This window comes from Leucopleurus acutus (assembly GCF_964270905.1).
Source record: "Leucopleurus acutus genome assembly, chromosome: 9".
NCBI classification, from domain to species: domain Eukaryota; kingdom Metazoa; phylum Chordata; class Mammalia; order Artiodactyla; family Delphinidae; genus Leucopleurus; species Leucopleurus acutus.
The window spans coordinates 84,761,342-84,782,773 of record NC_139144.1 but is presented as its reverse complement, the minus strand read 5'-3'; the positions used below and the strand labels follow the sequence as shown (position 1 = coordinate 84,782,773).

The window sequence follows — 21,432 nt, the reverse complement described above, 5'->3', positions numbered from 1 at the left end:
AGACTTCTCCCAACCTCTATTTAACATGTGCTGACAATATTCTGATGCAGCTAAAGAAAGTCTAGTAATTACTCAAGAAACCCAGAGATAGAATCCTCTAGGGTTTTGAGAAAACATCTGATTTGACAGAGACATTTACTTTCCCAGGTCCTATTCTGTCTGCCCACACAATTGCCAGTCTTATCCCAACTCAAAAAATATACAAATCCACCTTCGGTTTTTCCATCATTCTCACTGCCTTCTCAGTAACAGAAGGGCCCCACAATGCTTGTGTCAACTTACTGCCGAGTTCCTCCTTCAACACATTCCAGAACCAGCTCTGTCCCTTGCTCCCACTCTCAATAGCAGACGCAGCCTCTTCCGTCATTTAAAAAAAACTGGGCAAATACAAAAATTTTTTACAACTTCATTCTCAGCTCTTTCTTCTTCAACCTTAAAAGAAGGAATGCAGGACTTGCGAGGACGGCAAGGCAGAGACCAGAAGAAACTTGCACTTGCCACGGCCTTTCCATGGTTCTTTGGCCAAAAAAGAGGAAGGGTGAGTACTCCTCTTCACTGCAGCAAACCTCAACCCCAGACCTTCAGACCTTCAGCTCAGCCTGAGTCCAGACAAATCTCAGCCTGAAAGGCCCGCCTCTGGTTTGTCAGTTTCTGCCCCTCAACCCAAAGGCAAGCAAAGCAGTGGCCACTATTTTCCTATTCATCAAACTATTTCCTCCTCACTTTCCTCTGTCATAGAGCCCCATCTTCCCTTGCAGTTCTTATGAAGCAGTTCCTGGTACCACTGGAAACGATTACTCTCCAGGAAAATACAACTTTGCTTAGCAGAAGAACTTCACACAGAGCAATTGGCCAGGGGTCGATTTTTCATTCCAGACAGGCTTTGAAGCCTGGCACAATTCTGCCTGTCGCTCTGCAGTTCACCCAGCTTCCCTCACCTAATCCCTGCCTGGAACTCACCCACCCACCCCTTGCAGCTTGGTCCCAGAAAAACAGCAGTATAGGTGACCCTACCACTCAATCTTCAAAGCCTCCGTCCAACCCTAACGTGTCTTCCACACCACACCAAGCACCAAATAAAGTCACTTAGCACAACAGCAGCTCCCGGACAAGACAGGAGGAACGTCTAATCTTTCCTTCGCTCAAATACAGTCAGCTTCACTTTCCTGCAATTTTGCGGCCATGCATCACCCGCCCTGCCCTCTGCTAACGACATGCCCTGTAGTCAGAGGCACTGTACTATGATGTTCAAGAACCTGTGCTTTAGCAGATGGGCCTGGGTTCAAGTCCCAGCTCTGCCTCTCATTACCAATTAAAAAGTACCTGTCCTGGGGTAAACTACTCTTTCTAAACCTCAGATTACATACGGGTAAAATGTAGCCAATGATCCTATCTACTTGTTAGGTATTATAAATGAGATAATACAAACAGAATACTCAGCTCAAGACATGAGCCTTAATAAACAAGTGATTGTTGATATTCAGTATCCTCGGGAGTAATCTGTGGGCAGACATCATCACCCCATAGAATCCAGATGCCCTGGAAACCTCCAGCATTTGTAGAAGCAAAAATATGTTCAGCTTCCTTCCACTCCCACCCCACAAATAAGGGGGGCCTTTAAGAAAAATTCAAGCCTTAGCAAAGGAAAAAACTCAGAAAGATTCACTCAGTGCTGCCAATTCCACTACCAGACCGCCAAGCACTGCTCTGTTCCTATGGTGAATGGAAAGATCAGTGCAAATGAAAAAGCTAATTTAAGAGGAGCTACTTCAGGATAATCCTTTCATAGGTCAAGTCAGTATTTCAAAGAGGTGAAAATATGTGGACCTTGGAAATTCCCTTCTCTTTCAGTTCCTGATAAATTCTGACTCTCCGTTTATGTATAAATAAACGGGAAAGCAATATTGAAAATCCTAAGAATCTCAGCTGGAGGCAGAATATCGCCTAAGAAATGAATACATAAGCATCAGTGGGAAAAAAAAGTCTTGAAATCTAATTCATACACACAAGCTGAAGAATACTTTAATCCTGTGAAAGACAGTAAACCACTGCAGAGCTTTGGGACAAAATCTCATAAAGAATATTTCCTGACGGAAAAGTCAGAATTGCAGTCTGAAATGCAATCTGGAAGTCTGCGGTCATCACAACCAGAAATTCTAGTAACAACCAAGAAGTGTCAGGTTCCAATATTAGGGAGTGTTGGGGGGAGGCCAATAGAGGGGACAATTGATAAAGAGAATTTATACTACAAAATTATCATGGAGCCAGGGGTAAATATTTTTTAATGACACTTGCAGGGTTTAAATTCACCATTCAAAGATGTAGGAAGGGGATATATAATCAGGCAGAATCTACGGTGTTACAGCAGTGGACTGGGAATCAGAACACTTGGGCTCTGGTCCTGGCTCCAATCCAAACCACCAGGTGACCTTAGGCAAGTCACTTGCCCTCTTCAAACTAGTCTCATCTGTAGTGAGGGAACAATAATGATCTTTAAGATTCCTACCGGCCTACCATCTTAAGAGTCAAAAAGAGGGGGAGCACAAATATGAGGAGCTCTCAGGACTACAGACTTGACACAAGAGGTGGAGGGAAAAGGACGGGAAATGAGGGCCAGAGCGCGAGAAAACTTGGCGTAAGTAACTGAGCGTCGGTGAAAATATAAAAGCTTCAAGAAGACCAAGTACTCCAGGAGTTCCATGGAAGAGTGGACGTCAGGATCTTGAAAAACTGCAAACTACTCAGCATATGCCAAAATGGACAGAGGACAGGGGGATCAGAGGACAGATACCAACAAATTATCCCCCTTAACCAATCACTAATCTATCTGTCCTGGTAAACAGCCAGGAGACTGAGTGCCGCGATCACGGAAATCACTGTGACCCCCCCTAATGCCACGGTGTCCAGGAGGCAAGGCACCCAGGGGAGTCCGTATCGGCTTGCGTCTAGGGAGGGGATTCTGAGAACGGGTGAAAAGTGAGGAAAGGGGCAGAGAAAAGAGGATCTGGGAGACCATGCAGGCTGGCGGGAGGGGAAGGAGCCAGCGCCAGACTCCCGCACGGTGGTGGCCTGTGGGATCGGTGTCCCGGTCCCCGCTCTCACCATCTTGACGATGCCCCGCTGCACGGTGGGGACCGCGGGTCCCCCGGAGGAGCCGCCGCTCTGCGCGGAGGAGGCCATGTGTAGCAATGGAAAACCAGCGAGTAAGACGGTAGGCCGGCTTGGAGGTGTCAGTGTGGGTGTCGGTGTTGGTGAGAGGCCGCCGCGGAGAGGAGCAGGCGGGCGACCGGCTGTGGGCGATGGACGGGACGGACGCGCCGGGCGCTCACAGGAGCAGCAGCAGGACTGCCAGCGAAAGAGACGCGATCTCCGCCGCCGCTACACGTTCTACTCGCCGCGCAAGCGTGCCAGAGCGCCACTGCTCTCCGGCCAATTAGAGCCCAGAGCCCGCCGGACCCCAAGCCAATAGACACCCTGCTCGCGGAACCCCGCCCCTTGCTCCCCAAACCTGTAGAGAACTTCAGGAAGCGCTGAAAGAGCTGATTTGCGGTGATGGGCTAAGTCTGGGGCGGGACTTCCGGGGCAGCGGTAGTAGGTAGTGTCGGGAGGTGTAGTGGAAAGGAAAGGACACGTCAGCATCTGGCTGCGGGGCGCGGTGGGCCATGGGAGCCCCAAGGGCGGGGTCAGCCTCGCCCTCCGGCTTGGCCCCGCCCATTACGCCCAGCCCCGCGGGCCCCTGGGGAGCCCACGTGGAAGCCAGTTTTCCAGGAGGGCGCACCAGGGTTGGGGAGAGCGGACTGGGACCCCGAGCCAACGAGGCCGAATCCTAGCGGGATCTCAGTACTGGTGCACACCGACTTCCGACATTTTACCTCAGCTGAAAGTGTGGGAAGAACTTGGAAGAGTCTGAACGCCGTGAGACCTACCAATGTTGGCCTTGACACAGAACGTGGCCGCGCGCCCTCCCTGTAGTCGGGAGTGTATCTCGCTCGCATTTGTGTCTTCGGTGACTAGCACTTGTTAGGCACTTGATTAATGTTTTTTGGTGGAAAGAATAAATCTCTCTTACGGGGTGATGTGTCTTGTGCGCCCGTGAAGTTGCTGAGAACCTTGCTAACACTCTCTCCGTTGACGCAAGGTGAAGAGCCACGCCTCCTCCAGCCGCCCATCCCTTCACCTAGCCCTAGTCTCTCTTTCGAGTAAAGTGATGGCGGGGTAGGGAGGCGCAGAGCAAAGACATATAAATGTTTACGTGAATGTTGAGAGGCAACTAATATTCGTCGAGTGCCCACTATGAGGAGCCAAGGATCTTGCTTTCATGCCATTTAATTTTAATCTTGAAACTTGGTCCTACGCTGAGGACACTGTTTCCCCTGCAGCTCTTTTGAGAAGAGGTTATTCTCCCACGCTTCACCTTTCCCAAAGGCAAGTTTTGGGGTGAGTATCTTCCAAGATGCCTAGTGCCCCTTCCATACCATTAATTTGCCATCCTCGTCAAAAAAAAAAAAAGTCTCTGTGGTGGCTCATCCCACCTGATTATAGTACTCTCCTCCTCACTGGGGTTGTTGTCTTCTCTGCCCCAAATGCCACTTTGTCATTCATTGAAATTGACACCTGGTGCACACTCTTCTCCACCCAGTGATCCTGAGCGACTTTAACCTTTATGTGCCTGATTTATCCAATACCCTGGCGTTGACTTCATCTTTAGTGAACTTGACCTCTGCACCCGTTCAGCTACCTTCTTTAGGACAGATGAAACATTACAACTGCTCCATAGCTGAAACTGTAAACTCAAACACCCCATTCTCTGATCATAATTGCTGTCCTTTCTCCCTTCTCACTAAGTTACTTCTTATACCTTGTATTAGTTATCTGTTGCTGTATAACAATTTACCCCAAAACTTAAGTATTAAAGCAATAAGCATTTATTATCTCACAGTTTTTGTCAGGAATCTAGGCAGGTCTTAGCTTCAAGTTCCTTCACAAGGCTGGAATCAAGCCTGGAATCAATGGGAGCTTTGGTCTCATCTGAAGGTCCCATCTGACTAAGGGAGGATCTGCATTTAAGATCGCTCAGGCAGTCATTGGCAGGATTCAGGACCTCAGTTCCCTGCTATGTGGGTCTCCCCGTAGGGCACACAGCATGGTAACTGGTTTGCATCAGAGCAAGTGAGTGAGAGAGCGAGAGGGCAAGCACGAGTCTTTTTGAACCTAATCTCAGAAGTAACATCCCAGGACTTCCCTGGTGGTGCCGTCGTTAAGAATCCACCTGCCAATGCAGGGGACACAGGTTCTAGCCCTGGTCCGGGAAGATCCCACATGTTGCAGAGGAACTAAGCCCATGCGCCACAACTACTGAGCCAGCTCTCTAGAGCCCACGAGCCACAACTACTAAAGCCCACGCGCCACAACTACTGAAGCCCGTACGCCTAGAGCCCGTGCTCCGCAACAAGAGAAGCCACCGCAGTGACAAGCCCCCACACCGATATGAAGAGTAGCCCCCGCTTGAATCTCCACTGGCCGCAACAAAGACCCAACGCAGCCAAAAAAAAAAAAAAGTAACATCCCATCACTTGCCATATTCTACCGGTGCAGCCCACACTCAAAGGGAGGAGATTACACAGGGGCATGAATACCAGTAGGTAGGATCACTGGGCATCATCTTAGAGGCTACCTATCACACACTGTTCTTTAAGTAGAATTCAAAGTCCCTGAACCTCTCTGTCCTCTTTATATCAGCTCTTTTCTACTTTCTCCTGGTCCTTTAGACTCCATTATTTTTGCCCTTCTCCTTCCAGTATCCTTATCTCTAATCCCCATTTGTCTTCCACTGGACTCAACTGTCAAAACTGCAACTCTAGATCTCTCTGCCTTCTCCAAACCTACCACTTAGCTAGAGCAAACACTCAAAGATGCAGGTCATTGCCACACTAACAATTCACAGGCCCTCACACATTGCCTGGAATTTCTTCTGTTTCCTCTATCACTTTGGTCTCCAACTCCATTGGGTCTGGTGTGTCGTTGTTTAATTAAGACTATATTTTTAGAGCAGTTTTAGTTTCATAGCAAAACTGAGAGGAGGGTACAGAGATTTCTCCATATATTCCCTGCCCCCGCACAGGCATAGCCTCCCTGATTATCAACATCCCGTGGTCCGTTTGTTACAGTTGATGAACCTATATTGACACGTCATAATCACTCAAAGTCCATAGTTTACGTTAGGGGTCACTCTTGGTGTTGTACATTCTATGGGTTTAGACAAATGTATAATGGACATATATCCATCAATATAGTATCACACAGTATTTTCCCTGCCCTAAAAATCCCTGGGTCTGTTTTACAACTGATGGGAACATACTTTATAACAAAGGGAGCTCTACGTAATGCACTGTGTTAACCTAAATGGAAGGAAAGTCCAAAAGGGAGAGGATATCTGTATTCATATGGCTGATTCATTTTGTTGTGCAGTGGAGGCTAACACAACATTAGAAAGCAACCATACTCCAATAAAAATTAATTTAAAAAAATCCCTGGGTCTGTTTTAAACCTTCTCTGTTTTCCTCTTAACCCTGACTCCACTCTCTCCCACACTCTCCAATAGTACAAAGCCTCCTACTTTGGAGGGATAATAAAAACCATCAAGAACTCCCTCCATATAAAGACTCAGACATAGAGAATGGACTTGAGGGCACGGGGAGGCTGGAATGAAGTGAGAGAGTGGCATGGACTTATATACACTACCAAATGTAAAATAGATAGCTAGAGGGAAGCAGCTGCATCACATGGGGACGTCAGCTCGGTGCTTTGTGACCACCTAGAGGGGTGGGATAGGGAGGGTGGGAAGGAGAGGCAAGAGGGAGGGGATATGGGGATATACGTATGCGTATAGCTGATTCACTTTGTTATACATCAGAAACTAACACACCATTGTAAAGCAATTATACTCCAATAAAGATGTTAAAAAAAAAAAAGAACTCCCTCCATTTCCCACCACAAAAGCTAAAAACTTATCTTCCTTCTCATTCTTCTCCTTTTCTCCCTTGTTACAAAGAAAAAACTTCCTACTGCTTAGGCTAAACTCTCCGTCTATGTCGTGGATCCACCCCCTCCACCTTCTCAAGGGCGCTCAGATAATTCCCTCTCCTGTTTCATAGCCTCTCAGTTTATCCTGGATTCTTCTCATTAATATTTAAATATTCTCAAATGTCTTGCATAGTAAAAATAAATTAATTAAATTCATCTTTACTCCACATCCCTCTCCAGATAGCTCTCCTCCCTTCATAGGCAAACCCTCTTGGCGAAATTCTTTGTGTTTGTTGCCTCTACATCCTCACCCTGCATTCAGTCCTCAGCTCCCTGCACTCTGACTATTGCTCTTATCAACTTACTGAAACTGTTCTCTCCCAGGTCACTCATGAGTGACCTTCTTGTGACTACATTCAATGGACACTTTTCACATTGGGCAGTCACTTAGCTGAGCTCTCCATAGCATTTGACATCGTACTCCTTGAAATGTCTCTTTCCTTCCCATGTTTCTTATATTCCTCCCATCTATCTCCATTGCAAATGACTCTCCTTTTGCCTACCCCTTAATATTGATGTTCCCCTGGGTTCTTCTCAAAGTGTCTTCTTTTCTAGTGCAAAACATTCTTCCTGAGACATCTAATCCATTCTCATGGCTGCATGCTAATGATTCCCAAATAGATAACTCCTGTTAAAATAACTCCCTTGCGCTCCAGACCCATATGTACAATGATACTCTGGATATCTTCCCGTGGCTGTCACCTTGGGAATTCAAATTCAACATGTCTCACAAGGAGCTCATTATCTTTCCTCCCTAGCCTCCTCTTCCCTAGTATGTGTCTCAGCCCAAATAATGAGATGAAAAGCTACCCAGTTACAAGCCAGAAATCTGGAGATCGTCTGTGACTCCTCTCTCTACCTCATTCCTTAATTCTTAGTCAATCTCGGAAATCTGTTAGATCTACAGCAGTGCGGTGTAGCACATAAGCCCGACCTGGAGCAAGACCGCCTGGGTTCACATCCCAACAGGATATAACCTTGAGCAGGCTGTGTGGTATCTCTGTTCCATGGATTTCTCCTCTGTAAAATAAAGATGATAATAGGACTTACCTCCTAGGGTTGTTCTGGTCTTGAGGATTGTGTGCGTTAGTATATGCTAAACGCATAGAACACTGCCTGGATATATGTGTTAAATTTGCTGTGATTATTATTAAGTATCTCCTGTTGCTTAAGCCTGACATATTTTCACCCGGGTCGCTGCACTAGGCTTATAATAGAGCTCCCTGACATCAGGGAGCTTCCTTTACCTACACCCCACCCATTCTTCCTACTGCAGCCTAAGTGATATTTCTAAAATGCAGATCTGATCAGGTCTTTCTACGCCCTAAGCCCCTCCCGTGATTTCTCTACACCAGCTCTTCTCTCACAGCTCTACCCTTCCACAGTGTGCCCAGGCCAAGTGAACTTGGTTTTGGCCATTCAAGACCACACTCCTTGGCCTCCAGGGCTTTGTGCCTACTTTTCTGTCTGCCTGGAGCACTCTTTCCATCCCTCTTTCCTCCTCCCTGCCCTGACTCACTTCCCCTGTTTCCCCATCCTTCAACTCCCCACTTAGAAATCAGAATGTCTCCCCTGGAAGGCATTGGGAAGAATGCCTTTCCTCAGGGTAGGAGTGTTTTGTTTTTTCTCCTACTCTTGGTCTGTTAGAGCACTTATGAGATTGTAGTATCATTGTCTCTTTCCCTCTGAAAATGTCATCAGACTGTGTCTAATTTCCTTACAGTGGAATTCTGAGGCCATGCCTGGCACAGACAGCTGTTCAGTATATATCTGTGAATAAGTGAATGACAGGGACTTCCCTGGTGGTCCAATGGTTAAGACTCCACGCTTCCACTGCAGACAGCACAGACTTTGATCCCTGGTCGGCGAACTAGGATCCTGCAGGCTGTTCGGCACAGCCAAATAAAATACAACAAAATAAATGAATGACAGAAAAGTATTATCATATTCATTTCACCTGTAAGGAACTATAGATTCAAGTAGGATGTTTGTTGAAGGTCACACGGCTAGAGGATTAGTAGAGAAGGGATTTGACACTAGTTCTTGTGACTCTAAAACTCATGTTCACTCTGCCATTAGTAATGGAAGGAGACTTAGAAAACCTTAGAGGTGACTCCTGTGTGTGGAGAACATGAACACATACCACCCCCCACACACACACAAACTAGAGATGGACAAGATTCATTTAAACAAACAAACAAACACCCTATTTTCTGTACTCCTTTGAGAGTAAATCTAGGAAATATATCCCCAGTAGTAATAATGGCCAAAGTATATTGAGCACTAAATACTAAACAGACTCTATGCAGAATGCTTTTCCCTACATTACATAATTTAATCCTTAGAACAATGCTATGAAATAATCAGTCTCTTTCCACAATGGAGGACATTAATGCTTTGAAAAGGTGAGCAACCAACTGTAAGTCAATTGGTGATAAGGGATGCAGTCAAGATGTGAACGCAGAAATTTCTGACCATAATCTGCTCTCAACCATTTAACTACCCTGCTTCTAGAGTGGCCAGACATGCCCCCTCAACCTCGATCTGCACCTGTAGAATCCAGAGGCTTCAATGAAAGAGTTTTCAACTCTCCAGTGAGCTTCCTTTGAGTAAATGGGAGGAAATTCAGCACTAGACTAACTACCTGCTTCTATTCTTTTTGTTTTGTTTTGTTTTTTGTGCGGTACGTGGGCCTCTCACTGCTGTGGCCTCTCCCATTGCGGAGCACAGGCTCCGGACTCACAGGCTCAGCGGCCATGGCTCACAGGCCCAGCCGCTCCGCTGCATGTGGGATCTTCCCAGACCGGGGCACGAACCCGTGTCCCCTGCATGGGCAGACGGACTCTCAACCACTGCGCCACCAGGGAAGCCCCCCGCTTCCATTCTTCTAAGCCCCTCTCCAACTTCAACCCACCCTCCTTACTTTCAATTTGCTGTTCTTTCTGAGATGCACATTTCAATCACACAGTCTCCCTCCTTACCATTATAGTGGCTCCCCTTCTGCTTCAGACAGAGTTTCAACTGCTTAGCATAGCACAGGAGGCCCTTGCCTTCCGGCTCTGACTTCCTCTTCCTCCTCCTTCACCTCCTCTTCTTCCTTCTCCTTCTTTCTAAACTTTGTTACAGACTGAACTGTGTTCCCCAAAGTTCATAAGTTGAAGCCCAAACCCCCAATGTGACTGTATTTGGAGATAGGGCCTTTATGGAGGTAATTAAGTTTAAAAGAGTGGTTTCCTAATCCAATAGGATTGGTGCCCTTATAAGAATAGGAAGAGGAACCAGCTCTCTCTCCGTCTCTCCCTCCCCATGCCCTCCCCGCCTGCAGGTGTACAGAGGAAATGCCATGTGAAGACACAGCAAGACGGTGGTTGTGAGGTCTCACCAGAAATCAACCCTGGCACCTTGATCTTGGACTTCTAGCCTCTAGAACTGTGAGAAAATAGGTTTCTGTTTCTCGAGTCATCCTGTCTGGTATCTTGCTATGACAGTCTGAGTTAATACAACGTTTTACTGTACTATGCTTATCTAAAAGAAAAGTCTCATATGGGACTTCCCTGGTAGTCCAGTTGGTAAGACTCTGTCCTCCCAATGCAGGGGGCCTGGGTTCGATCCCTGGTCGGGGAACTAGATCTGGCATGCATGCCACAACGAAGATCCCACGCGCCGCAACTAAGACCCGGCACAGCCAAAGTAAATAAATAAATAAATAATATTTTTAAAAATAATAAAAGAAAAGCATCATAAACCCAAGTTGTCTAGATCAGCCCTGTCCAAAACAACTTTCTGCAGCAATGAAAACATTCTATATATGCTCTGTCCAACACAGTAGGCAATAGCCACATGTGGTCAATGAGCACTTGAAATGTGGCTAGTGCAACTGAGGAACTGAATTTTTAATGTTATTTAATTTAAATTAATTTAAATTAAGTTTAAGTAGCCATCTGAGGCTAGTGACTGATGTATTTAATCGCCAGTCTAGGTGATCAAACTTAAATCTTGCTGTCATATCTGATACCAGAATCTTCTATGTTGGTTTTTTTTTAATTAATTAATTTATTTATTTATTTTTGGCTGCGTTGGGTCTTCGTTGCTTCACACGGGCTTTCTCTAGTTGCGGTGAGCAGGGGCTACTCTTCGTTGTGGTGCACAGGCTTCTCATTGTCGTGGCTTCTCTTGTTGTGGAGCATGGGCTCTAGGCACGCAGTTGTGGCACGTGGGCTCAGTAGTTGTGGCTCACGGGCTCTAGAGCTCAGGCTCAGTAGTTGTGGCGCATGGGCTTAGTTGCTCTGCAGTGTGTGGGATCTTCCCTGGCCAGGGCTCAAACCCATGTCCCTTGCATTGGCAGGCAGATTCTTAACCACTGTGCCACCAGGGAAGCCCTATGTTGGTTTTTATTTTTTTTTTTTTAACATCTTTATTGGAGTATAATTGCTTTACAATGATGTGTTAGTTTCTGCTGTATAACAAAGTGAATCAGCTATACATATACATATATCCCCATATCTCCTCCCTCTTGCGTCTCCCTCTCACCCTCCCTATCCCACCCCTCTAAGTGGTCACAGAGCACAGAGCTGATCTCCCTCTGCTATGCAGCTGCTTCCCACTAGCTACCTATTTTACATTTGGTAGTGTGTATATGTCCATGCCACTCTCTCACTTCGTCCCAGCTTACTCTTCCCCCTCCCCGTGTCCTCAAGTCCATTCTCTACGTCTGTGTCTTTATTCCTGTCCTGCCCCTAGATTCATTAGAACCACTTTTTTTTTTTTTTTTTTTTTAGATTCCATATATACATAAAGTCTCTGGAGTTCCCTCATGCTCTAGTGGTTAGGATTCAGTACTTTCACTGCCGTGGCCCAGGTTCAATCCCTGGTTGGGGAACTGAGATCCCACAAACAGGGTGGCATGGCCAAAAAACAAAAAAAAGAGTCTCCTTCCCAATATGTATAAAGCTTTTGAGCTATTTCCCTCTGCCTGGAGTTCTGTGCCTGCAACAGGAAAAAGATGGACAACACCTCTGCCTCCTGGAAGCTTACATTTTATTTTATAAATTAACTAATTTATTTTGGGGGAAGCTTACATTTTAATATCAGAAACTCTGGATGGGATCATTATGATGGCTGAACTTTAAATTTAGATTAGAGGTACTTGCAACCAAGGCAAAAATAAAAAAGACACATTAGGTTATATAATTATCACTGTGTGATCAAAGGAAGTATATTATTTTATGGGAAAAAACAAACTTTTCCCTTGACATTGAATTCTAGAAGGTTGTCATTACATGACTCTTTATCTAAAGAGCAATGAGTAATATGATGGCAATGTTTGCAGTAGAGTTTTATGAGATGAAGAAATGTGGCTTTTTCTTATTAAAAGGTCACAGAAAACTTAAAGGAATACTATTGGATAGTAACCCAGTGAAAGGTTCTGTGGTAGAAAAGAGGAATCGTTATAAAGAAAAAAATCTGCTCTAAAAAAGGGGGTCACAATACATATTTCTTGGGAATTTTCTGTGGTCCAGTGGTTAGGGCTCAGCGCTGTCACTGCCGAGGGCCCGGGTTCAATCCCTGGTCGGGGAACTAGGATCCTTCAAGCCACGCAGGGCAGCCAAAAAAAAAAAAAAAAAAAACAAACAAAAAAAAACGCTAAGGGGAAATACCTAATTATTTCCTCCCAGGTACAGATAGTCAACCAAAACAGTTAAGAAAGGGAAAACAAGACCCTCTAAGATATTCTAAATAGGTCAAGTATAGAGAATAATATTTAGGTATTCCCTAGCCCATACCATAGTCATACAGAGAGACTCTAAAATTGGAATCCATAAACTTGACATGATCCTGACCCTTTATTAAACCCTCCTGATATCGGTGTACTTTGGTTCAGGGTGTATAGAGAACAATCTGGAATATTCTAAAATTGTTTCCGCCTTTTGACCTGGCAATTCCACTTTCGGAAATCTCAAGGGAAAAAATGTCCTGGGGCAGAGTGGGAGGAGTCCAAAGCAAGTATTAAGTCAAAGGGGTTGAGAGGAAGCACTCTATAATGTGTTTGCCAAGGTATGAATTGTTTGTGGAACCTATACTTTGTGAAACTTACAAGTTACATAACCTAATTCTCAGTTTCCTCGGCAGTAAAAATGGGAATAAAAGTCGTGCCTGTCTCATTAGGTTGCTGTGAGATGATGAATGAAAAGTTCTATTTACAGTGCCTAGGATCTAGGGAGTTCTTAATAAGGTGAGTGATAATGATGATCTAGAGAATTTGAAGTTACTCATAGCCCCAAAGATATGAAAAAAGCTAAGAAAACTTATGATATGTAAACAATGAAATACTAGGTAGCTTTAAAAAATGACATGTATGTAAACTATCTTTATAGTGCAATGTAAAAACCATGACACGAAATAGTTTTGCATGTTGATTTTAACAAGGTAAGAAGATATGTATAACTTAAAAAGAACCCAACAGAATTTTTAGAGATGGAGACAGAGTTTAATGTTCTGTTGGTTTGCTGGGTATCATTTCTAAAGTTCAGAGTGAATTCTTTTTCAAATAAACTTAGTTTTCAGTGCCAGAAGATTAATTTCTTACCCCTTTTCTTGTGAAATATAAGACACAAGAAAGTGGTCCAAACAAAAATGTACACCTTAATGATTTATCACAAAGTGAACACTAATGTAATTACCACCTAAGTCAAGAAGATGAATGGCCAGCATTCCCAGAAACTGCCCTTTTAATTGCTGCTCTTCCTAAGCCTGTATCTTAAAACACTATAATTTTGCTTGTGTTTTTTAAAATTTATAACTGAAATTAAACAATATGTATTCCTTCATGTGGTTTCTTTTGCTCAGCATTATGTTCGTGAAATTCATCCACATTATTACATATAGCTGTTGTTTGTCATCTTCATTGCTGTATAGTATTCCATAATAATGACTATACCACGCTAGGTTTATCCATTCTCCTGTTGATGGATAGTTGGCTTGTGGCAGATTGTGTTTTCCAAAGATGGCCACAGAAATATCTCTCAACACACATGCTGTTTTTATAAAGTGACCTCAACATTCCTCGCATTAAAAGGTGGCGTCTATGTCCCCTCCCCTTGAAGGCCTTTGCTCTGCCTTAACCAACAGAGTGCAGCAGAGGTGACTTCTAAGTCACTTCATAAAGTATGCCTTGCACTTCCACCTTGTTCTTTGGGGATGCTTGCACTTGCCACCAAGCTGGGTGAAAGCCCAAGCTATACCATGGAAAGGCTGCATTCAGGTGTGCTGGTCAACTGCTCCAGCTGAGTTCCTGGCCAACAGCTGGCATCAACAGCCAGTGGTTGCCTAGTGGTTAGGAATCTGGGCTCTCACTGCCGTGGCCTGGGTTCAATCCCTGGTCGGGGAACTGAGATCCCACAAGCCCGCAGCCAAAATATATACACATATTCTGTTCCCTGGTGGCCTAGTGGTTAGGGTTCTGGGCTTTCACTACCGTAGCTGGGGTTCAATCCCTGGTCAGGAAACTGAGATCCTGCAAGCCATGTGACGCAGCTAAAAAAAAAAATCCAGAAGCATGCATATATTTGCGTCTTCCATGCTATTTTGGGGATTCTCTGGTGGTACAGCTGTATGAGGAAGAAGGCTTTAGATGATTTCAGCCCCTCACCACTGAGCCACAGCCTTTGAGTCTCCCCACAGAAGTCACAGACATTGCAGAGCTGAGGCAAGCAATCCCCTCCAGGCCCTTTCTGAACTTCTGACCCACAGAATCCACAAGCATAACAAAATAAGAAACACATGTTCACGAATGTTTATTTATAGTAGCTAAAAACTGGATACAATCCTGTTCCTGGCACTGTTGCTGTAAAATATATATATATTATGCGTTTCCAACTTAGCGCATAAAACCACGAACATGCGTTTCTTTGGGGAATATATAGGGGTCATAGGTTATGAATATCTTTAACTTTGGTAGATAATGCCAAACTTTTTTCAAAGTGGGTGTGCCAATTCAGACTGTCTCCAGCAGTACACGAGAGTTCTAATTATTCCATATCCTCACCAGCATTTGATATTATCAGTCTTTTTTTTTTTAATTTATCATTCATTTATTTGGCTGCATTAGATCTAAGTTGCTGCGTGGGAGCTTTCTCTAGTTGCAGCAAGTGGGGGAGCGGGGGCTCCTCTTCATTGCTGTGTGCGGGTTTCTCATGGCGGTGCCTTCTCTTGTTGTGGAGCACAGGCTCTAGGCACGCGGGCTTCAGTAATTGTGGCGCGTGGGCTCAGTAGTTGTGGCTCGTGGGCTCTAGAGCACAGGCTCAGTAGCTGTGGCACACTGGCTTAGTTGCTCTGCAGCATGTGGGATCTTCCCGAACCAGGGCTCGAACCCGTGTCCCCTGCATTGTCAGGCGGATTCTTAACCACTGTGTCACCAGGGAGGTCCTTATCAGTCTTTTTTAATTCCAAACATTTTGGTAGAGGGGCAGTAGTATTCTCATTATGGCCTTAATTTGCATTTCCCTGATTTCTAATGAGGCTAAGCATTTTTAAATATGTATAACTGGTATTTGGTCATAAAGGTATTCTCCTCTATTATCTTCTAGGAGCTTTATTATTTTGCCTTTCACATTAATAGCAACAATTCCTGGAGGTACTGTGACATCATTTCGTTTGTCTGCCCTCAAGCCATCTTTTGGGATTGTAGTCATTTCAATGTTATCCTGATCCAAAATGAGAGGATCTAACCCTGGAACATTCTCCTGCTCCCAGAACTTAGAAAGTCTTCATTGCAAACCAAATGATAAAGTCAAAATCCTGAGGCCCTAGAAGAGTAAAACACTTTATTCTTCAAGCAGTCTAATCCCACCAACTCACTTGGGACCAAGCTCTACAGAGGAGTACCCCACTCGCTCTGTGCTCCCCATCACACACCTCGCCTCCAAACCAAGTGCTTGAAGCCATGGTTCTCCCCCTTTCTCACTGTGCTGCCAAACAAGCATAAGTGTCCCCACTCCCATCTGGCCCCTGTGGCCAGGACCAGGTCATTAAGAGGAACGTCTCTCCTGAACTCTGGATTCCCAGATTTAGGGGCAAACATGAGGATGTCAGCGCATTTTAACTGTGACTTTAGACCTTTCGAGCTTGGTGTTTGAATTCCCCTGGAAGGATTAGGATGGCTTCTCTTCCTGGGAGTTACTACCCATGGAATTGCAAGGCAGTTAGATTTCCAACCTGCTCTTCTCTAAGATGTGAGACCAAGTTCTTCCTAGCCATGACAGACAAATGGGAAGGTCTGTCCAGTTACCCTAATGTTTACTGCTATACAGATTCCACTAAGCATTCATTTCCCTTCTCCTTGTTTATTCTCTTTGTCCCACCCACCTTCCTTCTTGCTTCTGACTTATCCATATTCCTAAATGAATTTGTCTCTTCCCCCAAACTAAAAATAAACCCATTATAATTAAACACCCTTGGCCTAGCCAAGAGGCCCTGAACACACCAAGGTGAGAGATAAAGCACAGAGCCATTTGGGATCGCAGCTCCGTGGACAGAGGGCGTTGGAGTTCAGTTAAGTTCCTTATATCTTCCCCTGAAATTGCTTCCCTCTCATGGGGGCAAATGAAAATACAAGACTCTACTAAAATCTATAAGGGCTGCAAAGTGCAGCCAGGGGGATGTTGGGCTGGAAATCGGAGAGAGACAGAACTGAGTATTCTCCTGGTGTGCAGCCTGCCGATGTGAAGGAAATTGTGGAGGCGGGTGTGCAGACCCTTGCGATTGGCTGAGGGATGAGTGAGGCCTTGAAGGTACCCCATCAACTCTGGAGTACCTCGGGAAAGAAGGCACTGATGTGCGGGCCCTCCAGGCAGAGCAGGCAGTGAAGGAGGATAATGCCTTGGTTACCCAAGGTGCCAGGGTGGGAGGGGTCTTCCATTCCACCTGCTGATGGAAACTTAAGAGGATAAATCAGGAATTCCCTGGCAGTCCAGTGATAAGGACTCGACACTTTCACTGCAGTGGCCTGGGTTCGATCCCTGGTTGGGGAACTAAGATCCCACAAGCCATGGGGCACGGCCAAAAAGAGAGAGAGAGAGAGAGAGAGAGAGAGAGAGAGAGAGAATAAATCACTAAGCAATGAAAAAACAAACAAAACAAAACAAAACAAAAAAACCCAACCCACACTTAATACAAAAATTCCACCCCATGCATTATTTTCCTTAAGACTTTCAACCTCCGTCTCATATCAGTATAAAAACACTTTAGGGCCAGGAAATGCAGAGGAGCAAAAAGGAGTCAGAACATGGTGGGAGCATAGTAAATGCTTACAGAAAAGGGTTGTAAACTGGTTAGGAAGTAGGTGGTACTCATGAAGTTTTCCCCAACAAGGCAGCCTCACAGAGGCCCTGGCACCCCTAGCCTCCTTAGGGAGGGCATTTCTGAGGGTTCGTACGTACCCCACAGTGGGTACTGGTTGTATAACGCTAGGGGAGAGCCAAGAAGTTCAGCTCTAATCACTTATTCAGGTGATAGTGATGCAGCTGCTCTGCAGGACTGGGTCCCACCAGCCCTGTCTATTGGCCAACATACACAGAGTGCACCCTGGAAAGACAGCACATTGCTTCTCTTAGGTGACAGCACGATTGACAGTTATACCTTTCTAGCCTCCAGGCCAGAATTCATCTGGGTGAGAAAGAATGAATAGGCGTGTGCCCCATGTGATCATAAACCAACAGCCCAGAAAAGCAGCCGAAGACTCTTTCTCATTTGAGTTTTTGCTTAGTCTGTATTTATTTATTTATTAATATTATTATTTTTTTCCTCAGCCTGGTTTTATTGCACATCGCTTCAGTATGCCTGCATAGCCATGTGTTCATCATTTTGGTAACTAAGAAGCCCCATTTTGCCTTCTATTGGTGCTTAAGTAAATTATAAACACTACCTTTTGCTCAGTCTCTACAATGGGCCAGGCATGGTACTAGATATTTTGTATATACTATCATATGATCTCATGAAATTGCTATAATAATCCCCCATGGGAGAAACGTTGTTTCCACTGTAAAGGAAATAAAACGGAGACTCAGGAGGATGGGATTCCAACCCAGGTCTGTGTGACTCCTAAGTTCAAGCTCTTGGTCCTTCTGGCAATCTATCCATGAGGCATGGTTTTGGAAGCCTCTTTAGAGCCCATCCCACCTCACACAAAGGCTGAGGTCGTTGTCAAAGACATCCTTTCAGTAACATTTAATAACATTCACCTTATCTACCCATTTTTTCCTTATCTCGCAAGGTCTTCTGCCCACCCAGCTTTTACTTTCCCCATCAAATGATTCTTGTTTTTTCAGTCCTAGAAACAAAATGCTGGGCTAGATGAGTCATTGTTTCAAGCCACTGTGACAATTTTCTGTGTTCCTCCTACAGAAACTGTTATCTAGCACCTTGGGTAATTTTTTTCTCTTTTATCCAACTTGACTGTCCTTTGTCTCCCAAGAAAATTTCTGTTCCTACAAAGTAGCTATTAGAGGGAGTCTCCTCTAAGCTCCTAGGGTTAAGACAGAGCTGAATATATCTGAGAAGGTTTGGAAGTCCTGAAAATGATCATTAAAGAGGGGATTTGCTTTAATAGTCCCTGCTGGTCCCAGCCCCACCCCCATTTCCAGGGCCTTTGCCCCCTCATAGGGATTCCTTCCTCCCAGGTTCTAGGTAGCCAAACACTGCCCTCTGGCTGCCCAGTGGAGGCCTTATTGGCAGGCTAGGCCCAGTAGTTGGCCCTCACCTCCTTCTCCACCCAGCTCACATATTCTGGATGTCATAGGATGGTCAAGTTGTTTGCAGGAAGCAGCCAGATAACTTCGGGGCTTGTTTATCAATGGACCGTGGACAGCTCCTGATCGTCTCCTTACCTTAGGGCCTAGAATTTCCAGGGAGAGACAGGATAAACCTAAAAGGAAATCTGAAAACATTGACAAGAACATGACAATCAGCACACAGTGATGGTGGTCCCATGGAGTGGTCCACAAACAAGGACTTGCGGTGAGAGTATGAGGAGAAATGGCACCTTGGTGAGAGCCAGGAGGATTATTGTCTTGCTGGGCATTTGCTCTGCAGTCCCTACCAAGGGTAAGAACTCAGTTTTGGGACCAGACAGGACAGGATTGAGCAGAAGATGCTCCCTTCTTGGGATATGTCTTGGAGGGGCATGATTATCTCTCTCCAAATCTCAGTGCTGAGAGGTTACCATAGGAAAGATGCTAATTAAAACAATGGGATCATTCCTGTTATGGGTTGAATTGTGTCCCTGAAAAATTCATATGATGAAGTTCTCACCCCCAGTACCTTATAATGTGACTATATTTGGAGATGGGGTCATTGTAGATGTAATCAATTAAAATCAGAGGTCATACTAGAGTAAGGTGGGCCCCTAATTCAATGACTAGTGTCCTCATGAAAAGAATGCCTTTTTTGAAAACACAAACACACACACACACACACACACACACACACACACATACAGAGGAAGAACGTCATGTGAACATTGGAGCCATAAGCCAACGAACTACCAGAAGCTAGGAGAAAGACCTGGAACAGATCCTTCCCTAGAGCCTCCAGAGGGAGCATGGCCCTGCTGACACCTTGATGTCAGACTTCTGCCTCCAGAGCTGTGAGACAATAAATGTCTATTGTTTAAGCCCAGCCGGTTTGTAGTATTTTGTTACAGCAGCTATAGTGAATTAATACATCTCCCTATGACAAAAAGAAGCAGGTAAACTAGGGTTAGTTTATTCATTAGAAAGATGAGGTCCCACAGCAAATAAGTGGCCACTTGGCCTAAATCTCATTTTTTCCAAGCAATGTGCTCCCCTCCACACACGTGCCAGGGGTGTCCTCCCACCCTCTCTTGATGGAGCAGGACAGAAGATGCCACGCAGTCAAGAGGCTCGATTTCCTATGTCTTCTTTCTCATTTCCTTCCCACATACTACTTCCTTCTACTTCAAACTTTCCCCTTTCATCTCCTACTCCATACATTTTAAAAAGATGGGAGTGAGTTAGGAGAGGAAGAATGTAGAAGCTAGGAGGCAGGACTCACTTGGGCATTTTATGTTTTTTTTTTTTAAATTAAATTAATTAATTTATTTATTTTTGGCTGTGATGGGTCTTGGTTGTTGCACGCGGGCTTTCTCTAGTTGCGGCAAGTGGGGGCTACTGCTTGTTGCGGTGCGCAGGCTTCTCACTGCGGTGGCTTCTCTTGCTGCGGAGCACGGGTTCTAGGCGCACGGGATTCAGTAGTTGCGGCACGCGGGCTCAGTAGTTGTGGCTCCTGGGCTCTAGAGTGCAGGGTCAGTAGTTGTGGTGCACGGGCTTAGTTGCTCCGCAGCATGTGGGATCTTCCTGGACCAGGGATCAAACCCATGTCCCCTGCACTGGCAGTCGGATTCTTAACCACTGCGCCACCAGGGAAGTCCCACTTGGGCATTTTAACTACTCTATTTTGACCCTACCTTCTTGTCGCCTTTCCAAGCAGACCAGAGCTCAGGGGATTCACCCTCCAGTACAGAGAAACCCCAGCATCTGGAAGAGAGAGACAAGCTGCCGTTTTCCTATTTCAATTCCTTGGTATCTCTGTGGACTGGCTGATGAAATTCTCTTGCCTTGTCTTCACTCTCAACTGGGGCTCTCCCAGTACTCAAGATATGTGAACTTGGAACTCCAGGGGAGTCTGCTCTTTACAGACTTGCTTTGCTTCTACCCTTCATCTTCATAGACTGACATCTCCATTATTGCCCAGGGCTCATAGACTGACAGCTCCGTTCTTACTCAAGGCTCCACCAATAGTTTCAAAAAGAGCTTTAATTTTTTGAGATCAGGGTGATAAAGAGAAGGGAAGCATGCATAAGAACTTCCTTTTCAAAGACATCGTTCTAAGTGAAATAAGCCAGACACGAAAGAACAAATATTACATGATCCCACTCATGTGGTACCTAGACTAGGCAAATTAATAGAGACAGAAAGTAGCATAAAGGTCCAAGTGTTAGGGGGAGTGCGGAAAGGGGAGTTATTGTTTAATGGGTACAGAAAAATTCTGGAAATGGATAGTAAGGATGGATATACAACACTGTGAATGTACTTGATGCCACTGAATTTTACACTTAAAAATGGCTAGAATGGTAAGCTTTATGTGGTGTATATTTTCCCACAATGTAAAAAGAAAAGAAAATACCAGAGGTAAAATCAGCATTCTTTATTACTGATCCAACAGAATCATTTTTTTCTGAGTTACTAAGATTGGTATCTTTGGGCAATTACGTTAGATAGTTTGACTGATATTTTTACTGGTTGGTTTAAAATAAATTCCTTCTTTTCTCCTGAA

General features: G+C 45.0%; 1 protein-coding gene and 1 pseudogene across 2 annotated transcripts in view; one reads left to right on the top strand and one right to left on the bottom strand.

Annotated features, from left to right (window-relative positions):
• Nucleotides 1-3,357, bottom strand: part of SND1 (staphylococcal nuclease and tudor domain containing 1) — a 419,761-nt gene extending 416,404 nt beyond the window's left edge. The window contains exon 1 of the mRNA XM_082847033.1: nt 3,103-3,357. Coding sequence (XP_082703159.1) covers nt 3,103-3,180 — 78 coding nt within the window. The 5' untranslated portion in view covers nt 3,181-3,357. The remainder of the gene's footprint in view (nt 1-3,102) is intronic.
• LOC309966636 (mth938 domain-containing protein-like) lies at nt 3,179-17,294 on the top strand (annotated as a pseudogene). The gene is made up of 2 exons: nt 3,179-3,404; nt 16,634-17,294. The product of its transcript is annotated as a mth938 domain-containing protein-like (transcript).
• Nucleotides 17,295-21,432: the final 4,138 nt, after the last annotated feature.